The 25833-nt window shown below is 48.9% G+C and overlaps 1 protein-coding gene across 1 annotated transcript in view; it reads right to left on the bottom strand.

The window, feature by feature from the left end:
• The window catches only part of LOC140430273 (anoctamin-9-like), a 630447-nt gene that overhangs the window by 586078 nt on the left and 18536 nt on the right, over nucleotides 1–25833 (bottom strand). Inside the window, exon 7 of the mRNA XM_072517696.1 lies at nucleotides 19818–19906. Within this exon, the coding sequence (XP_072373797.1) occupies nucleotides 19818–19906 (89 nt within the window). The remainder of the gene's footprint in view (nucleotides 1–19817; nucleotides 19907–25833) is intronic.

Genomic DNA, 25833 nt, shown 5'->3' with positions numbered 1-25833 from the left:
TGCATCTGGATGACCCAGAAGAGGCAGAGGATGAGGCTGAGAAGCAGCTGCACTATTTGACTGCGCCCTGTGTGGCCCCTATTCGACTGCGCCCTGTGTGGCCCCTATTTGTGTTCCGATGCAAGTGAATGGTCATATGCTCCAAATGGAGCTGGATACGGTAGCAGCCATTTCTGTGATGGTACAGAGCACTTTTGATCTGATCAAACAAAAGTGCATACTTTATCTTGGATGTGCATTATAAAATAGAACTGAGTCAGCACAGCTTTGTCAAAGGGAGGGCATGTCTGACAATTCTGTTAGAATTCTTTGAAGGAGTAACAAAGAAGTTAGACAAAGGGGAATCAGTGGACATGATCTATTTAGATTTCCAAAAGGTAGAGTGGGCGTGGAGAGGATGTTCCAACTTGTAGGAAAAACTAGAAGCAGAGCACACAATCTCAGATTAAAGGGATGATCCTTTAAAACTGAGATGAGGAGCAATTTCTTCAGCCAGAGGGTGGTGAATCTGTGGAACTCTCTGCCGCTGAAGGTCGTGAAGGCCAAATCACTGAGTGTATTTAAGACAGAGATAGGTAGGTTCTTGATTAAGAAGGGGATCAGGGGTTATGGTGAGAAGGTAGGAGAATGGGGATGATAAACATATCAGCCATGATTGAATGGCGGAGCAGACTCGATGGCCCGAATGGCTTAATTCTGCTCCTATGACTTATGGTCGTTAGCTGACACGGTGGCTCACTTTGCCACTTATACAGGGGAATAACTAAATATCAAGGTTCCACCCACATTCCAGTGGTTTATAGGCGCCAGTCAGTGTGCCTTCCCCTCATTGTTGTGAAAGGAAACGGCCCTAGCTGCAGCTGGATTGACAACATATCCTCCAAGTGAGGTTTGGTGGTTTATCTACAGTTCTGAGCAAATTTCTGGAGATTTTCCAGCCCAGTTTGGGTACTATAAAAGGGGCCAAGGTCAATATACAAGCGGATTGGAAGGCTGGTGGCAAAATCTTTGTGCTTGCCCATTCGCTACGCTATAGTGGAGAAGGTTGAGAACGAACTTCGGCATTTAGAAAGTTTGGGCATCATTGGAAAGCCCCTGTGTTTCGCTGATTGGGCGGTGCCGGTGATCCCCATAACAAAGCTGGATAAGACAGTCCGCCTCTGCAAAGACTATATATTGATGGTGAACATGGCTTCGAGATTAAACTGCTCCCCTTTACCATGCATTGAGGATTTGTAGACAGCCTTGGCCCGTGGCTGTACATTCACAAAATTGGACATGAGCAACGTTTATCTACAGCTGGAGCTCGATAAATACTCCTGGAAGTACATCACGATTAATACACACAAGGGGCTCTATGAGTACACCCGGCTCCCGTTTGGAGCATCCTCAGCGTGTGCAGTCTTCCAGCACTTCATGGAGAACATCTTGTATGGATTGCTGCGCGTTGCAGTTTACTTAGACGATGTGTTAGTCAGAGGGGTAATGGACCAAGAACATTTGCAAATGCGGTGTTGAAGCAGTTTTCTGAGTATGGGGTCCACCTGAGTCAGCCACCGTGGGATATTGGGTGATCACCTGGTCGCTGAGAAGGTCCAGGAAATCAAAATGGCCAACGTGCCACGAGGCGCAACAGAACTTAGCTAAGGGGTTGGAGGGGACCTGTGGTGCACCAACAATTTTGAGAATGACGGAGGGGTGTGGTAGTCACCACTGATTGTATAATAGTTGTTATTAGAGGTAATACGGGTACGGGGGTAAATCCCTGCCTGCTGGCTCCGCCCAGTAGGCGGGGTATAAATGTGTGTGCACACCGAGCTGCTCCCATTCTGGCAGCAGCTGCAGGAGGCCACACATCTCTGCTTAATAAAACCTCGATTACTCTCTACTCTCGTCTCATTGTAATTGATAGTGCATCAATTTATTAAGCAGAGATATTACAGCGATGGAACTACGCATCAAGCCAGATCGCCTACAGCTGCACCCGCAAGCAGACAACGCCACGTCGGCCTTTGACCACTGGCTAGCTTGCTTCTAAAGCTACCTCGGATCAGCGACTGAACAACCCTCGGACGCACAGAAGCTCCAGTTCCTGTACTCACGTGGGAGCTCTGAGATTTTTCCCGTTATCTGGGTTGCGCCCACTTACCCTGAAGCTATGGAGCTTCTGAAAGGACACTATATCCGGCCGATCAACAAACTCTACGCCAGGCACCTCCTGTCCACGAGTCCCCGGTGAGTCATTAGACAATTTCTGGCATGCCCTGCACATCCTGGCGAGGAACTGCGATTGCCAGGCAGTTTCGGCCGTTGAACATACAGAACTCTTAATTAGGGACGATTTTGTTACGGGCATGGGGTCAGCACACATCCGCCAGCGCCTATTAGAAGGGGCTACGCTCGACCTCGCGGCGACCAGGCAACTCGCGAACTCGCTAACGGTAGCCTCCCATAACGTAGTCGTACGCCCCCGACCGCACGGCGCCCTCATGGACATCGTGGGCCCCACCAGCAGCCGCCCCCAGCCAACCTTAAGCCTGCGCCTCATGGTAACCAGCCAACCCCGGGGGGCCCAAATGCTATTTCTGCGGGCAGACAAAGCACCCCCGGCAGCACTGCCCGGCACGGAGTGCAATCTACAAGATCTGCGGGAAAAAGGGACGTTTCGCTGCTGTGTGCTTGGCCCGGTCAACCGCTGCTGTATCTAGGCCCAGTGTTCCTGGACCCCCCATGTGCGACCCGTGGGCGCCCCCATTTTCATCCCCGCAGACCACGTGCGGCCCGTGGACGCCGCCATCTTTAACACCACCCGCCATGTGCGCCGCCATTTTGGACGGCGCCTCAGCACCCCTGCTCGTCGGGCACTTCATCTGGCCGTTCATCACCTGCCACCGCCGCTGGCCAGCCCGGGGCCTACCAACACCAGCCGCAGCTCGCCTCCATCACGCTTGACCAGTCCCTGCCGCACAACCTCGCAACCGCGACGACGATGGTGAAAGTCGATAGGCACAAGACATCCTGCCTTCTTGACTCCGGGAGCACGGAAAGCTTCATCCACCCCTCTATGGTAAGGCGCTGCTCCCTCGCGATACTCCCCGTTACCCAGGGAATCTCCCTGGTCTCCGGATCCCATTCCGTGAAAGTCCGGGGGTACTGCATCGCCACCCTCACCGTCCAGGGCGTAGAGTTCAGCAACTTCCGGCTCTACGTCCTCCCCAACCTCTGCGCTGCCCTGTTACTCAGCCTGGACTTCCAGTGCAACCTCCAAAGTCTAACTCTAAAATTCGGCGGACCCCTACCACCACTCACCGTATGCGGCCCCACGACCCTTAAGGTCAACCCACCTTCCCTGTTTGCAAACCACACCCCGGATTGCAAACCCATCGCCACCAGGAGCAGACGGTACAGTGCCCAGGACAGGACCTTCATCAGGTCGGAGGTCCAGCGGCTGCTGCGGGAAGGCATCATTGAGGCCAGCAACAGCCCCTGGAGAGCCCAAGTGGTAGTAGTAAAGACTGGGTGAAACACAGGATGGTCATTGACTACAGTCAGACCATCAATCGGTACACGCAGCTCGCGCGTACCCCCTCCCACGCATATCTGATATGGTCAATCAGATTGCGCAGTGCCGGGTCTTTTCCAGTGGACCTGAAATCTGCCTACCACCAGCTCCCAATCCGCAAGGCGGACCGCCAATACACTGCGTATGAAGCCGACGGCCGCCTTTACCACTTCCTTAGGGTTCCTTTCGGCGTCACTAACAGAGTCTCGGTCTTCCAACATGAGATGGACCGAATTGTTGACCAGTACGGGTTGCGGGCAACCTTCCCGTACCTAGATAACGTCACCATCTGCGGCCACAACCAGCAGGACCATGACGTTAACCGTTTCAAATTTCTCCACACCGCCAAACTCCTTAACCTCATGTACAATAAGGAGAAGTGCGTGTTCCACACCAACCGTTTAGCCATCCTTGGCTATGTTGTGGAAAATGGAGTTCTAGGGCCCGACCCCGACTGCATGCGCCCCCTCATGGAACTCCCCCTCCCCCACTGCCCCAAGGCCCTGAAACGTGCCTGGGGGTTTTCTCCTATTATGCCCAGTGGGTCCCTAGCTATGCGGAAAAGGCCCGCCCACTCATTCACTCCACAGTTCTCCCCCTGACAGCTGAGGCCCGCCAGGCCTTCACTGCATCAAGGCAGACATCGCCAAGGCCACGATGCACGTAGTCGACGAGACCCTCTCCTTTCAGGTCGAGAGCGATGCATCGGACGAAGCTCATGCCATCACCCTCAACCAGGCAGGCAGACCCGTGGCATTCTTTTCCCGCACCTTCCATGCCTCCGAAATTCTGCACTCCTCTGTTGAAAAGGAGGCCCAAGCCATCATGAAAGCTGTTTGGCATTGGAGGCATTACCTGGCCGGCAAAGATTCACTCTCCTCACTGACCAATGGTCGATTGCCTTCATGTTCAACAATACGCAGCGGGGCAAGATCAAAAACGATAAAATCTTAAGGTGGAGGATCGAGCTCTCCACCTACAATTACGAGATTTTGTGTCGCCCCGGGAAGCTCAACGAGCCCCCCGATGCCCTATCCAAAGGTACATGTGCCAGCGCACAAGTGGACCGACTCCGGGCCATTCACAGTGGTCTCTGTCACCCAGGGGTCACCCGGTTCTTTCACTTCATAAAGGCCCGCAACCTGCCCTACTCCATTTTGGAGGTCAGGGCTGTCACCAGAGACTGCCAGGTCAGCGCGGAGTGCAAGCCGCACTTCTACTGGCCAGACCAAGCGCATCTGGTGAAGGCCTCCCACCCCTTTGAATGCCTCAGCATGGGCTTCAAAGGGCCCCACCCCTCCACCGACCGAAACACATACTTCCTGAAGGTGGTCGATGAATACTCCCGATTCCCCTTCGCCATCCCATGCCCCGATATGACTTCTGCCACTGTCATTAAAGCACTCAACAGCATCTTCGCCCTGTTCGGTTTCCCCGCTTACGTCCACAGCGACCGGGGATCCTCCTTTATGAGTGGTGAGCTGCGTCAGTTCCTGATAAGCAAGGGCATTGCCTCGAGCAGGACGACCAGCTACAACCCCCGGGGAAACGGGCAGGTGGAGAGGGAGAATGGGACGGTCTGGAAGGCCTTCCTGCTGGCTCTGCAGTCTAAAAATCTCCCAGTCTCCCGCTGGCAGGAGGTCCTCCCCGACGCGCTCCACTCCATTCGATCGCTACTCTGCACTGCAACTAATGAAAACCCCATGAACGTCTCCTTGCCTTCCCCAGGAACTCCAGCTCCGGGGTTTCGCTCCCAACATGGCTGGCAGCTCCTGGACCCGTCCTCCTCTGCAAACACGTGTGGATCCACAAGGCGGACCCGTTGGTCGAAAGGGTACAAATACTGCACGCGAACCCGCAGTATCGTACCCCGACGGGCGCCAGGACACAATCTCCCTCAGGGACCTGGCACCAGCTGGATCCCCACCCACGGCCCACCACCTGACCCTCCCCCCCCCCCTCCGATTGCCCCGGCGCCACCCACCCTCCCCCCAGCGCACCTCACTACAGCCCCCGCCCCAGGACGATCCGTCCTCCCATTGGTTCCACCCGGGGATGAAGACGAGGACAACGCGCTCCCGGAGTCACAGACGACCAAGTCGGCGCCTGAATCACCACCGGGACCGAGGCGCTCACAGTGGAGGACCAAGGCACCCGACCGGCTGAATTTGTAAATTTTCACCAAAGTGTAAACTTTAATTTTCACAAACCTGTAAATTTTTCCACCACCCCCACTAGACTCTTTTTTTAACAGGGGGTGAATGTGGTAGTCACCACTGATTGTATAATAGTTGTTATTAGAGGTAATACGGGTACTGGGGCAAATCCCTGCCTGCTGGCTGCGCCCAGTAGGCGGAGTATAAATGTGTGCACACCGAGCTGCTTCCATTCTGGTAGCAGCTGCAGGAGGCCACACATCCCTGCTTAATAAAGCCTCGATTACTCTCTACTCTCATCTCGTCGTAATTGATAGTGCATTAAGGGGGAAGAGTCGTTGGCAGTGGGCAGGTCACATATGGCATTCATCAAGGAAGGATTTCACCACCAAAGGAAGAAGATACATGGTGACTGGTCGAAGCCGATTGAGGGAGCAGTAGAACCTCTGTGAGGATCACTGGACCGGGTGGAGAAGTGCCTCGAGGCACAAGTGGTGACGATACATGAGGTGGAGAAGATGGTGTCCGACCAGGGCGATCGGATTGTGTCTTTGGAGACGAAGGTGGGGATCCTGGGGAATATGTGTAAATCGCTGCGGGTGATGGTGGAGTAACAGGGGAGCAGGTCCAGACGGCAGAATTTGAACATTGTGGGTCTGCCAGAGGGTGTGGAAGGAACAAGTACCACAAAGTATTTGTCAAGGATGCTGGCTGCGCTGATGTAGGAAAAGGTATTTGACAATGCCCCTGAGATGGACTGGGCCCACAGGTCCCTGAGGCAGAAGCCGAGAGCAGGGGAGCCACCGGAAGGGAGTATTCCTTCTTCTTGCACCTGTACAAGGTGTACTCTAGAATTGATTTCTTTGTGGTAAATTGGGCCGTGCTAATGGAGTGGTGGGGGTGGAATTTGCAGAAATAGTGATGTTAGATCATGTGCCACATTGGCTGGAGGTGAGGTTTAGCTCGGGGCAGGGACAGAGGCCGGAGTGGAGATTAGACTCAGGTCTCTTGGCAGTTCAGCTGTTTTGCGAAAAGGTGAGGTTGGCGATTGGAGATTATGTGGAGCTTAATCAAAATGGGAAGGTGTTGGCGGTCACATTCTGGGAGGAGTTGAAAGCTGTGGTTCGAGGAGAGATTATTTTGTTCAAGGTGCACAGGGACAGAAGGAGGAGGGAATAGCATGGACGGTTGCTGGACAAGATAGTCGAGGTGGGTAGGAGATACTCGGGGGGCCTCAACTAAGGAGTTGTTGGCGGAGAGGAAGAGGTTGGAGGGGAAATTTGATGGGGTGATAACAGGAAAGGTAGTGGGGCAGTTACGGAGGGCGAGGGGGTTGCAGTATGAGTATGGCGAGAAGGCGATGCTGGCCCACCACCTACGGAGGCAGGAGGCATCTAGGGAAAATCATTTTTTTAAAATAATGTTATTCTCCTTTTTCACATTTTCTCCCAAATTTACACCCAACAATAAACAATAATCAGTAACGAATGCAATGTCAATCCCCATATCAATAACAACGATCCCATCCTCCCACCAAACCCCAAACATTAGCCCGCATGTTAACCTAAACAAATGACAAAAAGGAATGAGGAATCACCCATAGTCACCATTAACACATTCAGCCCCTTCCCACCAACCCTCCTAGCCCCCCCCCCCCCCACCCCTCCGGCCTAATGTTCGATGAAAACCTAGGGAACATATAGGGCTGTGGACAGAGAAGGTAGAGGTGGCGTCAGAGCCGGGGAGGATAAACGAGGTGTTCAGGGGGGTATTATGAGAAGCTGTATAGGGCCGAACCAGGTGGAGAGGAGGGGTTATGAGGCAGTTTTTGGACGAGTTGGAGTTCCCAAGGTTGGAGGAAGGCAAGAGGCAGGAGTTAGAGGAGCCACTGGCACTGAGGGAGATGATAGATAGTATCGGGGTAATGCAGCCGGGAAGGCCCCGGGGCCAGACGGCTTATTGGTGGAGTTTTATAAGGCGTTTGTGGCAGTGTTGGCACCTCATTTGTTTGGGGAATGTTTAGTGAGGTGATGGAGAGTGGGGAGTTGCCAGAGACTCTAACACAGTCGTCAATTATGCTAACCCCGAAGGGGAAGGATCCACTGGAGTGTGGGTCCTCCAGGCCCATTTCGTTGTTGAACAGATGTGAAAGTACTGGCTAAGTTGTTGGTGAGGAAGTTGGAGGGTTGTGTGCCAGGGGTGGTTTCTGAGGATCAAACAGGGTTTGTAAAGGGCCAACAGCTCTCTACCCATATCAGGAGGTTGTTAAATGTGGTTATGACTCCGTCAGGGGAATGGGCGCCGGAGGTTATTGTTTCTATTGATGCGGAGAAGGTCTTTGACTTGGTGGAGTGAGATACTTATTTGAAATTTTGGGAAGGATTTGGTTTGGGCAAAGGTTTGTGGCATGTATTTTGTATGTCTTTTGTATGTACGACCAATGGTAAGTGTCTGTACGAATGAGATGAGTTCACCAATGTTTTGGAATGCACAAGGGAATGAGGCAGTGGTGTCTGTTGTCACCATTGCTGTTTCTGCTGGTGATTGAGTCCTTGGCGATGGCCCTTTGGGGGTCTGTGGAGTGGCAGGGGATTGTGAATGGGAGCAAGGAGTACTTAGACAACCTGTTGTTGTTTGTGTCGGACCCGCTAGAGAGTATGGGTAGGGTCATGGGACTATTGGAGAGGTATGGGGCCCCTCCGGGTATATTTTAAATTTTGGAAAGAGGTGTTTCTGGTGAATGCAGTGGGGTGGGAGGCCAATTTGTAGATGTTGCCGTTTAAGGTAGCTTGGGAAAGGCTTAGGTATTTGGGGATTCAGGTGACATGAGAATGGGCTACGATGCACAGGTGAAACTTGACAATGTTAGTGGAGGAGGTCAAGGGGGATTTTAAGAGGTGGAATACATTGCACCTGTCATTAGCAGGAAGGGTACAGATGATAAAGATGAATGTACTGCCAAGGTTCCTGTTTGTTTTCCAGACCATCCTGATCTTTTTCCCTCAAGCCTTCTTCCAGAGGTTGGTGGCAGTGATCTCGGAGTTCGTATGGGCAGGGAAGGTGCTGAGGGTAAAGAGGGCTCAGTCTGTTTCAGAGTTAGAGATAGGAAGGGGGTTTGGCGCTCCAGAACCTGCTGCACTGTTATTGAATGGCAAATGAGAAGGTGAGGCGATAGTTGGGGTGGGGGGGAGAGAAGGGGTGGAGTGGGGAGCCCGGTGGTGCAGTTGATGGTCAGGGTGTGGAATTAGCTGAGGAAACATTTTAAGTTGGAGAGGATGTCATTGTTTACGCACTGTGTGGGAACCACAAGTTCAAGCCGGGGGCGGAGTGGAAGGGTTGTATGAGAAATGGAAGGAGGTGGGGCTGGAGAGGGTTAGTGACTTGTAGTCGGAAGGGACATTTTGCGGGTCTGGATGAGATTTGAGTTACCGAGGTGCAGTGAGTTCAGATATATGTAGTTGTGAGACTTTGAGTGAAAAGAGTGGATGGCATTTCCTAGGTTGCCCTTTATTGGAGCAACTGCGTCTCCTGGATGAGTTGGGGGAGGGTAGAATTGGAGATTTATACGTGTGATTGCGAGAGCGGGGGAGGGGGACGACGGGGGTTGCAAGTGGTGAGGATCAAGAATAATTGGGAGGAGGAATTGGGGGGGGGAGTAATTGGCTGGGGACTATGGTGCGAGGCAATGCGGAGGGTGAACTCAACCTCCTCCCGCGTGATGAGCTTGATTCAGTTCAACGTGGAGCATAGGGTACATACGACTCAGAGGAGGATGAATGGATTCTTCCAGGGGGTGGCCGATGTGTACAAGAAGTGTGGGCGGGGTCTGGCAAATCATGCGCCAATGTTCTGGGGTTGCGAGAAGATGGAGAGATACTGGGAGGTGATGTTTGGGACGCCACCTAAGGTATCGGGGGTGTAGGTCAAGCCAGACCCAATGGTGGCGATCTTTGGGGTATTGCAAGTGTCGGAGCTTCTGGAGGGGAAGTGGGCCAATGTTGTGGCCATCGCCTCCTTAGTTGCCTGGCGAAGGAGCCTGTTAAATTGGAGGTTGGATACTCTGTCAGTGGCGGCGGCATGGCTGGGGGACTTGTACGACCCTCTCCGTACAAGTCCCGTACAAGGTGAAGATTTAGTTTGAGTTGAGGGGGTCAGCGGAGAGCTTCAAGATGTGGTGGGGGTTGCTCATGATGTTGTTTGCTGAATAGTTTGTCATGGGAGGTGGGGGGGTGGGGGCAGAATGGAGTGGGGGAGGGAAGGGGAAAGAAGGGGGAATCTGTACAAACTGTGTTCTGTGATTGTCTGGAGTATGTATTTTATATGCTGTTGTTTTTACACATGTTTGGAATAAAGTACATTAAAAAAAAATAACTAGTAAATTACTACGAGCAATTTATTCCAAATTTGGCTACGGTCCTCGCCCCCCCTCCACTTCCTTTTGAAGAAGCCTTGAACAACGCCCAGGTTGTGGCATTTAAAAAAGCGAAGCAGTGGTTGTCCTCATTGGGAGCATTGACACATTTTGACTCTTCGAAACCGCTGTACATCATGTGCGATGTCGGAGCTGACCGCAGAAGTCGGTATCCTCCTTTGGGGCACGAGGGTTGTTGTCTTGGCAAAGAGACTGGCTATCAATCGTGTTGAAGGACCATCACAATGGACATCCCGGAGTGCCCAAATTGATGATGCTGACGAGAAGCTATGTCTGGTGGACGGGTTTGGACAAGGATATTGAGACTTTGGCCCAGCAGTGCACCACCTGTCAAGAGCATCAGAAGCTCCCCGCTCCAGCACCCCTGCACCCGAGATTGGTCCTTGGGCTCGCGTACATGTCAATTTGGCCGGTCCCTTCTTGTGTTCAATGCATCTCACCCTGGTAGACGCCCACTCGAAGTGGCTGTAGATCCACAAGATGGTGTCGATCACTTCCCAGGTGACCATCGAGTGACTGAGCATTTCTTTTTCCATCCATGGAATCCCTGAGGTACTCGTGACCAATAAAGGGGCCTCTTTCACCAGTGAAGAATTTGCCGCTTTTATAAAAAGCATGGGATTCGCCACGTCCACATTACCCCATACCATGTGGCATTGAATGGTTTGGCAGAGAGGGCAATGCAGATGGTTAAATGGGGCTGGCAAGATTTTTATTTTTGTACAGGACCATGCTGTACGCTGCACTTGGGGTAGCCCCCACTGAGATAGTAATGGGTCGTAGGCTTCCTACACCACTCAGTTGGATTCTACCGGACACCGTCGCAAAGGTGAGCTGTAACCAAGATTTTCAAGGGCTTTGCCCAATTTGACATCACCCTTTTCGACACTTCTCACCTGAAGATGTAGTGTTCTTTCATGACTTAAACGATAGTGCTAGCTGGCTCTCTGGGATTGTCATCCGTCAAACGGGACCAGTCGCTTACCGAGTTCAGGTCCGGGAGCAACTAATGAGACGGCACCTGGTTCACATTCGCTCACAGAGGTTGCTCCCTCATGAAGTGCCTTGAAAGAAGCCTGTCCTGGATCCTCCAGTTCCATTACTGAACCAGCTTGCTGTGACGCCACCAGTCTCTCTCAACACCAACATGCCTGACGTTGTGTCAGACCTTTAAAGTCTCGGATGGCGACTCCGTAGTTCAGTCACCTGCTTACAATCGTCCTGCCACAGACGATGTTCACCAACAAGGTATACACTGACTGATCCAGTGCATCAGCTCCATGATGACTTGCCGAAGCCGAAGAGACTCTGACTTCCTCCACCTGCTCCTCCTCCGCTCAAAGAGGAAGTCTTCGGACTTTGGGGTGGAGGAATGTAATACAACACACGGTACCCAAGCCTGAATGTTGTCTTAGTCATGCTGCATTTGGACATGGACTGCTTCAGTATCTGGGAGTTATAAATGGTACTGCACAATGTGCAAACAACTCCACTTTAGATATTATGATGGAAGGAAGGTTATGATGAAGTAACTGAAGATAGATGGGAACAAACTGAGGTCGGGGCCCTCGGAACTCCTGCAGTGATGTCCCAGGGCTGAGATGATTGACCTCCAACAACCATGGGCGGGATTCTCTGATCCTGAGGCAAAGTGTTGACACTGTCGGAAACGCCATCGCGTTTCCTGACGGCATCAACACGGCCCCAGGATCAGCAATTCTGGCCCCTACAGGGGGCCAGCAGGGCACTGGAGCGGTTCACTCCGCTCCAGCTGCTGATCCGGCTGTGGAACGGGCGCCGGGAATGCGCACATGCGCAGTGGGTCGGGCGCAAACCCACGCATGCGCAGTCCCACCGGCGCAATTTCCGTGCATGCGCGGTGTCTCCCTTGTCTGCGCCGGCCCCGACCCAACACGGCGCAGGAGTACAGGCGCCGCGCAGAAGAAAGGAGGCTGGGAGACAGCGAGGCCGGCCGGCCGATCGTTGGGTCCCAATCGCGGGCCAGGCCACATCGGAGACCCCCCCTGGGGTCGGGCCTCCCCCCCCCCGCCCCACCCCCCACAGGCCCGGTCCCGGACCCTTCAACGGCGAGTTCCCGCAGGCTCAGAGCAGGTTAGAACGGCGTCTGCGGGACTCGTCTTTTTTTTTTAACGGCCACTTGGCCCATCCGAGCCGGAGAATCCCCGGGGGGGGGGATCAGCGGCGCGCCAACCACGCCGGCCCCAATTCTCCGCAAACGTCCTGCCGTCGGGGCGGCGTGGCGCGATTCGCGCAGCCCACTGGCGATTCTCCGACCCGGCGTCGGAGAATCATGCCCCATAACTATCTTCTTTTGTGCTCAGTATGGTTCTAGTCTGTGGAGAGTTTTTCTCCGATTCAAACTGACTCCTGTTTTGCTGGGGCTCCTTGATGCCACACTTGTACAAAAGTTGCCTTGATGTCAAGACCTGTCACTCACACTTCATCTCTTCAGTTCAGCTCTTGCCTTAATGAGGTCATAATTCAGTGACCTTGGTGGAACCCAAACTGAGCATTAGTGATCAGTTATTGCTTAGGAACGTCACTAGATGTTATCCCTTCTGAAGACGTGCCGATTTTTAGACATGGTTCATTGGAGAATGTCTGGTACTGAGGTTATACCAAGTGGTAAATTATTAGAACAAAATCTCCTGAATGGGTAATGAAGTTAATCAGTATTTTGACATCTCATCCAAAGGCACTGCCAAAACCTGCTGTTGGCATCCAATTTTGTGAATACAGTACTATTGGACAGCTTTGCCAAGCCCTCATCCACCGAGGACATCAGATGAATTTTCCTCACTACGGCTTTATTAAGTTAAGTCCACACTAATGCAAAGGAATCTGTCATGATGACAACAAAGGTCACAAGAGATCATCGATTGATCTCCCCATGGGGTTTGTGGAATACGGGTTCCCCTGTAGAATGGGCAAAGGTTTGCCCAATAGAAACCATTCAGCGGGAGTTTAAAACCCGCAGCTCAGACCCGGACCAAAGTTCCTGATAGTCCCTGGGCTGGGATGCATGCATTGTACACCATGGCAGCGGTTCATATCGTTGTTCGAATAAACAAGAGTTTTATATGAAGTCTGGCCTTGGCGACAAGGGAATAAAAATGAGATTCCCGAGCAGCCTTTAGAGTGAAACAAACAGTTCTCTGCTAAGCAACAAAGAAAATGCTTTTTTTCAGTAAACGCGAGCCATACAATATTGACAGAGAGGATTGGGCCCAAAATGTAGAGCGCATGCACATCTTCTTAAGGGCTAACAACATTGTGGAGAACCAGAGACTCTACTGACAGCATGCAGGGCCCCAAAATTTTGCATAATGAAAAGTCTGACTTTCCCAGATGTCCCTGACTCAAAAACTATTGATGTGCTCATAGAATTAGTGTAAAACCACTAAGGGGATTAGGGGTTATGGGGAGAAGGCAGGAGAATGGGGATGAGAAAAATATCAGCCATGATTGAAATGTGGAGCAGACTCGATAGGCCGAGTGGCCTAACTCTGCTCCTATGTCTTATGGTATTATGACCCAAAAGTCCTTAATCATCTTCCAGAGGTACTGTTTCAATATGGCAGGGAAGACCTGTCAGTAACCTGTCACTGAATTCCTCAGTAGGCAATGGAAACTGGCAGAATACTGTGAATTTGGCTCATCGCTGACCAAGATGCTACATGATAGATTGGTATGAGGCATGAACAATGTCACGACTCAAAGGAAATTACTGGCCAAGCCTACTCTAGACCTGAAACGAGGCCATTAAGATAGCCCTAGCCCTGGAGAACACAGAGAAAGGGGCTCAGAAACTACAATGGGCATCGGACAGAAGAGTCCTCTGGTTGGGGGGAGGGGTTTCATACTTGAAAGCCCATAGCTCAGATGAAGATGGCTATTTCGGTCATCCATCGCCGAACCAGAACGCTGCAGGGGCTCCCCAGAAGTAAAGGAAACCTCACGACAAACCCAGGTATACCAGGGAACCCACTCCAAAGGAATCTATGCACCAGGTTAGGGACGACTGTAAGCAATGTAGAAGGGCACATCCAAACCAAGGCTGCTGGAATCGGCAAAACACATATTAACGAGGCAAGAAGCCAAGGACAACACAGGCTTGTATCATGATGAAAACATGATGATATTGAACTGTATCATAACAACAAAGATCTCCCCGAAAATGCTAAGGCTACTCGTGAATGTCATCCATTAAAGATAGAGATGGACATGGGGGTTGCTGTCTCCGTCATTGGAGAATAGACATTTAATCACCTCCAGACTAGCATCCTACCTCTGAGTCTAGAGGACACCAGAGCAAAACTAGCTACCTATACAGGAGAACATTTACAGATTATGCAAGCCAGAATGACCCCAGTGACTAACAGACAAAGTCAGCCCAACTTTCACGCATTGTCATGCAAGGAGAGGGACCAAGTCCTATGGGCAGGTGTTGGTTCGAGGGGATCAGACTGGATTAGCTGGAAATTTTCAGATTGGGCATTGGAGCACTATACAAAATTATCAGTAAATACTCTGTAGTCTTCCAAGAGGGACTTGGAAAAATAAAAGGAGCCAGAATCAGAATCTATATCGACACCGATGCCATGCCAAAATACTTCAGAGCACAACTGGCTAAATACTCGTTGCTAGAGAACGTAGATACTGAGCTTGGGCATCCGGAAAGCCTATGGATGATGAGACCCATGCAATTTGCGGAATGGGCGTCACCCCATCGTACATCTGTTGTAGGCGTTTTGTGATAGTGACAGACCACAAGCCTTTACTGGGTCTTTTTAAAGAAGATAGGAAATCCCTCTCTCACCTGTCAAAATACAATGTTGGGCCTTTTGCTGGCAGATTACGAATATTCCTTACAACATCGTCCTGGAACATGAATAGCCAATGGTGATGCTTTGAGTCGTCTCCCTCTGCCCACAAACCTGGCTCCTTTGCCTATATTAGAAGAAGTTACAGTGGCCTTGAATTTCTTAGAAGCCATCCTGGTATCGACAAAGCAAATCAAGGCTTGGACACAGAAGGATCCAACGTTATCGAAGCTAAAATGGCAGGATCCAAGAACAATCCTCTGATGACATGAAACCATACCTAACTAAGAGAGAAGAATTCAGTGTGAAGGATGGAATAATCTTGTGGGGATACAGGGTAGTTGTCCCCCACCCAGGGCAGCTCCCAACCCGAATGGAATTATGTAACGGCCACCCTGGTGTTTCCAAAATTAAGGTGCTCACCAAGTTATGTTTGGTGGCCCGGGCTCAACACGAATGTCAGGGACTTGGTTAAACAATTTAACTTATACCAGGAAAACCAGGAACTCTCCTATTCGGCTTCCTTATACCCATGGGAGTGGACAGACAGGCCATGGGTGCGAGTTCTTTTCGTTATTCAAATAAAAAAGTGTTTTCTATGAATCCTGGCCTTGGCGAAGTTATTACAGACTCCATTTGGTTGAGGAACTGGAACCATTCCCGAGCACCACTCCAGCTAAGTAACGAGAGAGATGACTCCTTTCCTGGTCATCTCTTCCAACTGTAGTTGGGCCTGCTTCATTCGTGAGTGTGGTTTATTCCTAGCTGTGAAAAGGCACACAACTTTAGCATCCCTTCTCAAAGTAATGCTATATTCAGCCTTAAGCCTTCCCAGACCTGTAAATAATTTTGAGAAGCCTTTTAATGTCACAATTGGATTCATGTTGATTGACCCCTTTCACTTTCCTGATAAAACTGATGTGCAAGCTGTTCTACTTAAAAGTGAGAATTTCTGAATCCATAACCCATAGAATGTTTCCAATATCTTCTTTCCATTGTACTGAAGCGTTGCCTGTAAATTTCCCTTGGCTTTTAGTTATATCCTTTCTGGACCGTAAAACTAGGTTTCTGTTGGCTGCAGGAGGGGTTGGAGCCAGCAAGAATCCCGTTTTCTGACTCTTGCGATATTTTGGGCCTGTGCCATTGTTTACGCTCATGGCTAACATGGGCTCAAAATCACCCTCATTAACTCTTACAAACTAATACTGTACCAACAAGAACAAACAAAGAACAAAGAAATGTACAGCACAGGAACAGACCCTTCGGCCCTCCAAGCCCGTGCAGACCATGCTGCCCGACTAAACTACAATCTTCTACACTTCCTGGGTCCGTATCCCTCTATTCCCATCCTATTCATGTATTTGTCAAGATGCCCCTTAAATGTCACTATCGTCCCTGCTTCCACCACCTCCTCCGGTAGCGAGTTCCAGGCACCCACTACCCTCTGTGTAAAAACCTTGCCTCGTACATCTACTCTAAACCTTGCCCCTCTCACCTTAAACCTATGCCCCCTAGTAATTGACCCCTCTACCCTGAGGAAAAACCTTTGACTATCCACTCTGTCTATGCCCCTCATAATTTTGTAGACCTCTATCAGGTCACCCCTCATCCTCCGACGTTCCAGTGAGAACAAACCGAGTTTATTCAACCGCTCCTCATAGCTAATGCCCTCCATACCAGGCAACTCTTCTGCACCCTCTCTAAAGCCTCCACATCCTTCTGGTAGTATTCTTAGACTCACTGTCCCGGCCAATGAAGGCAAGCATGCCGTATGCCTTCTTGACTACCTTCTCCACCTGTGTTGCCCCTTTCAGTGACCTGTGGACCTGTACTCCTAGATCTCTCTGACTTTCAATACACTTGAGGGTTCTACCATTCACTGTATATTCCCTACCTGTATTAGACCTTCCAAAATGCATTACCTCACATTTGTCCGGATTAAACTCCATCTGCCATCTCTCCGCCCAAGTCTCCAAACAATCTAAATCCTGCTGTATCCTCTGACAGTCCTCATCGCTATCCGCAATTCCACCAACCTTTGTGTCGTCTGCAAACTTAGCAATCAGACCAGTTACATTTTCCTCCAAATCATTTATATATACTACAAACAGCAAAGGTCCCAGCACTGATCCCTGCGGAACACCACTGGTCACAGCCCTCCAATTAGAAAAGCATCCTTCCATTGCGACTCTCTGCCTTCTATGACCTAGCCAGTTCTGTATCCACCTTGCCAGCTCACCCCTGATCCCGTGTGACTTCACCTTTTGTACTAGTCTACCATGAGGGACTTTGTCAAAGGTCTTGCTGAAGTCCATATAGACAACATCCACTGCCCTACCTGCATCAATCATCTTTGTGACCTCCTCAAAAAACACTATCAAGTTAGTGAGACACGACCTCCCCTTCACAAAACCATGCTGCCTCTCACTAATACGTCCATTTGATTCCAAATGGGAGTAGATCCTGTCTTGAAGAATTCTCTCCAGTAATTTCCCTACCACTGAAGTAAGGCTCACCGGCCTGTAGTTCCCAGGATTATCCTTGCTACCCTTCTTAAACAGAGGAACAACATTTGCTATTCTCCAGTCCTCCGGGACATCACCTGAAGACAGTGAGGATCCAAAGATTTCTGTCAAGGCCTCAGCAATTTCCTCTCCAGCCTCCTTCAGTATTCTGGGGTAGATCCCATCAGGCCCTGGGGACTTATCTACCTTAATATTTTTTAAGACGCCCAACACCTCGCCTTTTTGGATCTCAATGTGATCCAGGCTATCTACACACCCTTTTCCAGACTCAACATATACCAATTCCTTCTCTTTGGTGAATACTGATGCAAAGTATTCATTTAGTACCTCGCCCATTTCTTCTGGCTCCACACATAGATTCCCTTGCCTATCCTTCAGTGGGCCAACCCTTTCCCTGGCTACCCTCTTGCTTTTTATGTACGTGTAAAAAGCCTTGGGATTTTCCTTAACCTTATTTGCCAATGACTTTTCGTGACCCCTTCTAGCCCTCCTGACTCCTTGCTTAAGTTCCTTCCTACTTTCCTTATATTCCACACAGGCTTCATCTGTTCCCAGCCTTTCAGCCCTGACAAATGCCTCCTTTTTCTTTTTGACGAGGCCTACAATATCTCTCGTTATCCAAGGTTCCCGAAAATTGCCGTATTTATCCTTCTTCTCACAGGAACATGCCAGTCCTGAATTTCTTTTAACTGACACTTGAAAGCCTCCCACATGTCAGATGTTGATTTGCCCTCAAACATCCGCCCCCAATCTAGGTTCTTCAGTTCCCGCCTAATATTGTTATAATTAGCCTTCCCCCAATTTAGCACATTCATCCTAGGACCACTCTTATCCTTGTCCACCAGCACTTTAAAACTTACTGAATTGTGGTCACTGTTCCCGAAATGCTCCCCTACTGAAACTTCTACCACCTGGCCGGGCTCATTCCCCAATACCAGGTCCAGTACCGCCCCTTCACAATCTTGCTGTCACTAAGCAAACGACTACTGACTGCAGTTTCTATTGCCACTGATAATAACCTGCTTTATTTTTACCTGGAATTTGTAGCTATCATTCTACCATTAATTGTAGAAAGTATCCAGTGTATGTACAAGGTGAATGAAACTATTAACATTGTGAGAGTAAATGACACTAATGTAAACCTTTTAGTGATCAAAGCATTCAGGAACACTCCTACTCTGTGTTAATGCTGGGAGCTGGCGCCAGGCTCACCTCTCTAGTTATATGAAACTGAGGAACATGGTAGCCAGCCTTGGTATGCAGGGAGGGACACATTGGGAACCTATAGGAGACTGCGGGTTCTGCATTTCTACAGTGGCAGCCATGGTCACTTGGGCATGTGTCACAGGTGAGGGTTCTGGCGGCAGTACTGGGGAAGTCTGGAAGTGAGGGTATTAAAATGTTGTTGGAGTCAAGCTGGTCATTATGATTAATTTCCCCACTCACTGTGTCGGCTTGCAATACCTCAGGGAACTCAGCCAGATGTTGGCATATTTGCTGCTCTAAGTTGCCATTCAGGCAGGTTAGATGGAACGTCCCTTTCAGCCACTGTTGTGCCACCAGTGCAAAGATCTTCACATACTCCATAGCAATCAGCACTCACTTTGAATGGCCTGAATAGGCAATTGAGTAAGACATGAACTCTTTGCAGGACATCATGTTGCTCTTGCATGCATTCAGTGTTATGTTGCATGTGACTCTCCTTGAGAAGGCTATTCTTTCATGGATGTAGTTCATGTAATTGAGAAACTGAGACATGGTCAAGCTCGTCACAATGGACTCCTCCACTCACAATGTGTGAACTTGCATTGCGTCAGGGAACTTCTCCAGGTGTCCACAATTTGGCTCTTGCTCCAAATATTGTGCCACAAAAGATGAAAGTTGAGGTCCTCCTTCAGTGCCTCACTGTGCATCATTGCAACTGTTTTCCCTCCTCCGAGGGGACCTGTCCATAGATGTCCTTGACTCAGACCACCTCCTCCTGCACTCTGGGTGCTGTGCCCTTTCCCTCATGCCACCGACTCTAAATGTGAACAATATCCTTCTGATATGCGAGTGTCTGCATTGGCAGAGTGTGAGCTGCTCAGATATGATGATGACTCCTTGGGCATCTTTTCCTTCTCCTGATGCCCAAGGGATGGCCTTGGTGAGGTGGACAAACAGCAATGAGATTTGTGAGAGATAACAAGAGATAATTAGAGTAAGCCTTGAACATTTTGAGAGCTTCCTGTTGCTCCCCACCCCCTATGTAGGCATTAATATGATACATGATCTGATAGTACTTGATTAGTGCATCACCTGATCTGATTGATTGGTTGTTTGCCAAGAAAGCATTTCCAGTTAGCCCAGTCTCGCTGTAACACATGTTCTTTCTTCCAAATTCTTTCCTAAGTAAAACAAAAATAAATCAGGTAGAATTAAGCTGTTGCTCTTCCTTAAGTACGGTGCATTTAATGAAGTGAGCAATTGTTCAGGAAGTAGTTTTGATCTCTTGTCATGAATTACTGAAAGGTTTGTCAATGAGGCACTTATTTTGCTGATGTCACCTCCTCTCTCATCTCCTTGGATATACAACCAAAATAAGTAACATAATTCAACTTGCACAATTCTTTGACAATAGTTGACAGTTGGTAATCAGTGGGAACTATCATGGGTGGAGGAGGCCTGATTTTCTATCTCCAAACATGGTACAGAATCATAGTCAGCCTTCTCTCTTTATATTTGTTACAGGTGCCTGGTCATCTCTCAACAGTGGCTAAGAGGCTGGACAAGATGTCATAACTTCTTTGAAGTTTTAAGATGGTGCAGAAAGATTGATTAATTCCAGAAGGGATAATATAAGAAATAGGGCTTGGTTATTTTGTAAACAAACTTCACTAAAACAAAATAAAATTTTTTAAATGTAAACTTTTATTTCAGCTCTAACACTAACAGATTACATGCAGATTCTTAACCTTAACATTCTAGTTCCCATTAAATAATACTTTACATGAACATGCAGCTCTCATTTCAGTTACACAAACAGGCAAAGGCAACACTTGCGTTTAACAAAGTAATTATTTTTCTGTTAGGGACATTTGTTCAAAACCCTTTTCCAAAGCCTGCTTCAGTGGCAACTTTCATGGCCTCTCTGGTCAATTTCCTCAGCCTTCTCCTGTAACTGTTCAGAACAGCATTCTTTCTCTCTCTCTCTCTAAGCTCCACCCACCCACTCACACAAAGGTTCTCCCCTGAGGGGGCCAGACTTGAATCAATTAGCGATGTCTAGGCTGTCTGATTTCCCACTCCCATATCTACATAAGAACAGAGCAATGCCAATCATATGCAACTAACCTTCCAATTATGGGCAAATAGGTCATCAAACTCTGTGATGGGATAATGGCTGGTCAAACAAGATTGTCCTGAATGACAATGGGTCTTCAGTGGATCATCCTGGCTGAACCAGGGCATCCTGTGTATTCGCAATAAACAAGATTAAGTCTGAATGGGCAAGGTAACTCAGGCTATGGGCATACCCCTCTGGCTCTGCTGCTAGCAGCCTTTTCCCTCAGTCTGTTTAATTCCTAAATTGCCTGCTATATATTGGATCCTATTTCTGTACCCAAGTTCCTAATATCTCCCGATCATGACAACAACAGGTTGAAAGCTTTGAATGAACAGCCAAATGAAACAGCAAAATAAAAGAAGTGATAAACGTCGCCAAACAGAAACAACAAACCTCATCATTATTTCACATAATTATCTTGACAGATGTCACATACAAGTTTTCTACTTGTCTAATCAAGTTACTTGTATTGGGCAGGAATACAATGAATTTAAAATTATGTTCAACAAATAAATAATCGACCTATCCACTGAGATTAAAATAAATACATGTATGATATAAATCAAAAAAGTTGTAATCAATATGCTAAATTTAAATAGAAATGTTCAGCACTCTGACATGAAACTTCTTGATTTAAAAAATTGTAGCTCAACATCCAAGGGCAGCACGGTAGCACAGTGGTTATCAGAGTTTCTTCACAGCTCCAGGGTCTCAGGTTTGATTCCCGGCTTCGGTCACTGTCTGTGCGGAGTCTTCACGTTCTCCCCGTGTCTGCGTGGGTTTCCTCCGGGTGCTCCGGTTTCCTTCCACAGTCCAAAGATGTGCAGGTTAGGTGGATTGGCTATGCTAAATTGCCCTTAGTGTCCAAAAAGGTTAGCTGGAGTTAAGGGTAGATGTGTGGGCTCAGGTGGGGTTGCTCTTTCCAAGGGCCAGGGCAGATTTGATGGGCTGAATGGCCTATTTCTGCACTGTAAATTCTATGAAATTTCTAGGAATTCATAGTATTTTTTTGACCCCACAAACATATAAAACCAAAGGCCGCTCTGTACCTAGACATTTAACTCTTATCAATGACATTATCATTGTTGAATTCCCCACCATCAACATTCTGAGGGTGAGGAGGTGGAACAGGACAACACTGAAAAATAACTTAATTGGACCAATAGATAGATACTGTGGCTGCAAGAGGTTGGGCAGTCGTTTGGACGAGTGCAGCTCCAACAACATTCAAAAAATTGACACCATCCAGGACAAAGCAGCATGCTTGATCGGTGCCTAATCTGCCAATTTAAACAACATTCCCTCCACCACCAGAGCAACGAGTACCACTTATAACATGCACAGTTGAATAATGATCAAGGGTTCACTGACAGCATCTCATACATCCGTGACCTCTACAAAGGACAGCACTGCATGGGGTGCATCATCATCACTGGATACAAATCCTGGAACACTTAGAATCATAGAATTCTTACAATGCAGACGGAGGCCAAATGGCTCATCGGGTCCCCACCAACCCTCTAAAAGAGCACCTATCTAGGCCCACTCCCCGCCCCCATCCCCTGTAACCCCACCTAACCTACACATCCTTGGACACTGTAGGGCAATTTAGCATGGCCAATCCACCTAAAAGGCAAAGATGTGCAGGTTAGGTGGATTGGCCATGATAAATTGCCCTTAGTGTCCAAAATTGCCCTTAGTGTTGGGTGGGGTTACTGGGTTATGGGGATAGGGTGGAGGTGTTGACCTTGGGCAGGGTGCTCTTTCCAAGAGCCGGTGCAGACTCGATGGGCCGAATGGCCTCCTTCTGCACTGTAAATTCTATGATTCTATGATAACCTACCCTGCACATCTTTGGACTGTGGGAGGAAACTGGAGCACCCAGATGAAACCCATGGCAAGAAAGTGAAAACTTCACAGTCATCCAAGGCCAGAATTGAACCCAGGTCCCTGATGCTGTGAAGCAGCAGTGCTAATAACTGTGCCACCATGTTGCCCCTGACCGAATAGCACAGAGGAAAAACCTTTACCATACGCACTGCTGCAGTTTACCATCACCTTCTTTGGGGAAATTAAAGATGAGTAATAAATGCTTGCCTTGCCAGCGATGTCCACGTCCCATGATTGGGGTAATTTAAAAAAATAGAGGGCTAGATTCTCCGTTTCAGCAACTAAGTGTTGACACCAACAGAGCATGTGTGGTCTTTTACGACCAAAGATTTTGCGTGAAACCCTCACCGATTCCAGGACCAGAGAGGGGCTAGCAGCGGCGCCATGTGAAACTCCTAGCTCCTGCGCCGAACACGGAGAATGGCCGGGTACCTGGCCGCGCATGTGCACGGCTGACGACCTGCAGAGGTCGCGCTGTACCTCGGAATTGGGAGGTAAATCATTTTCGACAAACTGGCAACGGCCGTGCGTGGAACCGACCCATCATCCGCAGCCGCACAGGCTACCCCCTGGCCACCCCACCAGCCCTCGCGGAAGCCCGCTGGCCAGCGGCACAGATCCTGGCCACGTGTGGTGACACTGGATAGTCCGCAGCCACCATGCCGGGTTACCAACCGTTGAGACCACATGCATCCCGCGCCGTCGGGAACGCGGCACATCGGGGGTGGAGTATCACAGGAGGGTCGTCTGATGATGTGCCAACGCCGTTGCAACGGCGTGACGCGATGACGCCATTTCCGAGGGGGCGGAGCGTGGCTCACTGGCGTCAAACAGGCGCCGACCCCAATTTGGGTGTTGGAGCCGATTCTCTGCCCTATCGCCGATTACGATATCGGCGTCGGGCAACAGAAAATCCCACCCATAGTGTTTTATTCTTTAACCATTTCTCCCAAGTCTAAAGAATGGTTTGTGGTCATTTTACTTCCCTGGCCCCGTGTTTCCAACTGATTTTTTTCTTTCTATCCTCTTTCTCCTTTCAATCTCCCTTCCCTTTTATCCCCTTCTCACCATCCCTTGATCGCCTTCACTCATCTTCCACTATATTTGACCAATAGAATATGCAGACATTATTTGGGCTTCTCCATTCAGTATTCAGTGGGTGGCATGATGGCACAATGGTTAGCAGTGCTGCCTCACAGCGCCAGGGACTCGGATTCAATTTTGGCCTTGAATAACTGTCTGTGTGGAGTTTGCACTTTCTCCCCGTGTCTGTTAGGGCTTCCTCTGGGTGCTCCGGTTTCCTCCCATAGTCCAAAGATGTTCAGGTTAGGTGCAGTGGTCACGCTGAATTGCCCCTTAAGAGTAGGGTTTCAAGAATAAGTTGGGATATTGGGCCTAGGTAGAGTGCTCTTTTGAAGCGTCAGTGCAGGCTCGATGGGGCGAATGGCCTCATTCTGCACTGTAGGGATTCTATGATTCATTTGTCCTTGCTCCTCACTACCTTGATGTAACAATGTTAATTGGCTGCAAAATTTGATTCTTTACTGTTACTGGTTGCTATAATACAGGAGCCAGCAGATGAAATAATGATGAGGATCTGCTAAAATCAGCATCTGACACGACCTGCGTTGATCACCATGCTTGGAAGAGTAATAGTATGGGAGTCCGTGCATGGAATGGAAGCCTGTTTTGTAATGGATAAACCAGATTGGGGGGGGGGGGGGGGGGGGGGGGGACTAGGCTGATCATGTCTCCAAGCGTTGTATGATTGTCAACATTTGTATCATTTGTCGGTTCAGTTGCCGCCTCAGAGCAAGCCACTTCTGTGTCTCCTTCCAGTGCCTCACACTGGATGCACCTCCTGGATTTGCAACACGCAGTTCCTTCCAGGATCCCTCATCACTACAGGTATTTCCTTCACTCAAGCCACTGCCGGCTAACAAAGCAGTTCGAGCTTCACACTGGAATAATTCTGCATATTATTCTCATTTGGTTTGAGACTCCAACTGGCATATGTTATAACGACTGTTTTCTGCCCTTGAACCTGTGTCAGCCCTGCCTCAATACCAATGGTTTCCAGTATGAAAGGGAAGTGGAAATCCGGGTTGCCAAGGACAGGTGGTGAGATGAGCTTCTGCTTGAGAGTGCAAAAGGAGTCTACATGTGCTGGAGTCCGATTTCCTGTGAAGTATCGTGAAGTATTGTGCCTCGTAAATCTTTTCTCACCAGCTGCCTGAGCATTCACTCATTTCATTAACAAGTTGTTCAGTGTGGAGGCCAATTGTACATAGCTTTGCAAAAACCTCTTATTGGAGCCAAACAGACCATAGTTCTTTCTGTCTCTCTTCATACTTGGATATTTTCATCATTGGGAGTGATGTCTTCCCTGGTGACAAAGTGTACAAGTTACCATACTTATGTCTGGAAAAATTGGCATTTCCCTGGTATGACTTTCAAGTCAAGCTTCAACAAGTGTGCTAAGACAGTGTCTTGTCTTTCAAGGATCTCCTTGAACATCCAGCCAAAGATGAGTTTTTCGTCCAGATGCATAAAGAAAGCCTGGAAATTAAAGTCGCCAAAGGTTTTATCCATCACACAAATGAAGATGGCAGGGGTATGATAACACCCAAATTGCATTCTCATGTATTCATCAAGCCCTCTGGTGTTTATTAGGAATGCTGTCTTTTCAACGTCTTCTTCAGCGAATACGTAGCATGATTATAACCGGAGGCCACATTGAGAATGCAGTAATACTTTGCACCATTGTAATGTTTCCTCAATCCTTGTCTTTGTCTTGACTGCTCAGTAATTGACACAGATCCATAGTTTTCCGTATTCCACCCTCACAAGAACTATGGGAAGTGTTACAATCCCAGTTGGTGTTAAAACTGATGGGAAGATTTCAGAATGAAATCCTGGCTCATAAGACCGTGAACCTTTACTTTAACAAGAAAACATTTTTTACTAATCATGAAAAGTTTGATGCAATACTCCTTTATTTCTTTAGCTTCATAAATATACACAGATTTAAAGTTAACACGGATTACAAATGATATCATAGGCTATAATGGTCTCAATAACACACAGTCCCTTTAAACA

This window comes from Scyliorhinus torazame, chromosome 10, assembly GCF_047496885.1.
Source record: "Scyliorhinus torazame isolate Kashiwa2021f chromosome 10, sScyTor2.1, whole genome shotgun sequence".
Classification (NCBI taxonomy): Eukaryota; Metazoa; Chordata; class Chondrichthyes; order Carcharhiniformes; family Scyliorhinidae; genus Scyliorhinus; species Scyliorhinus torazame.
Note: the sequence above shows the minus strand (reverse complement) of the source record. Positions and strands in the feature narration are given on the sequence as shown.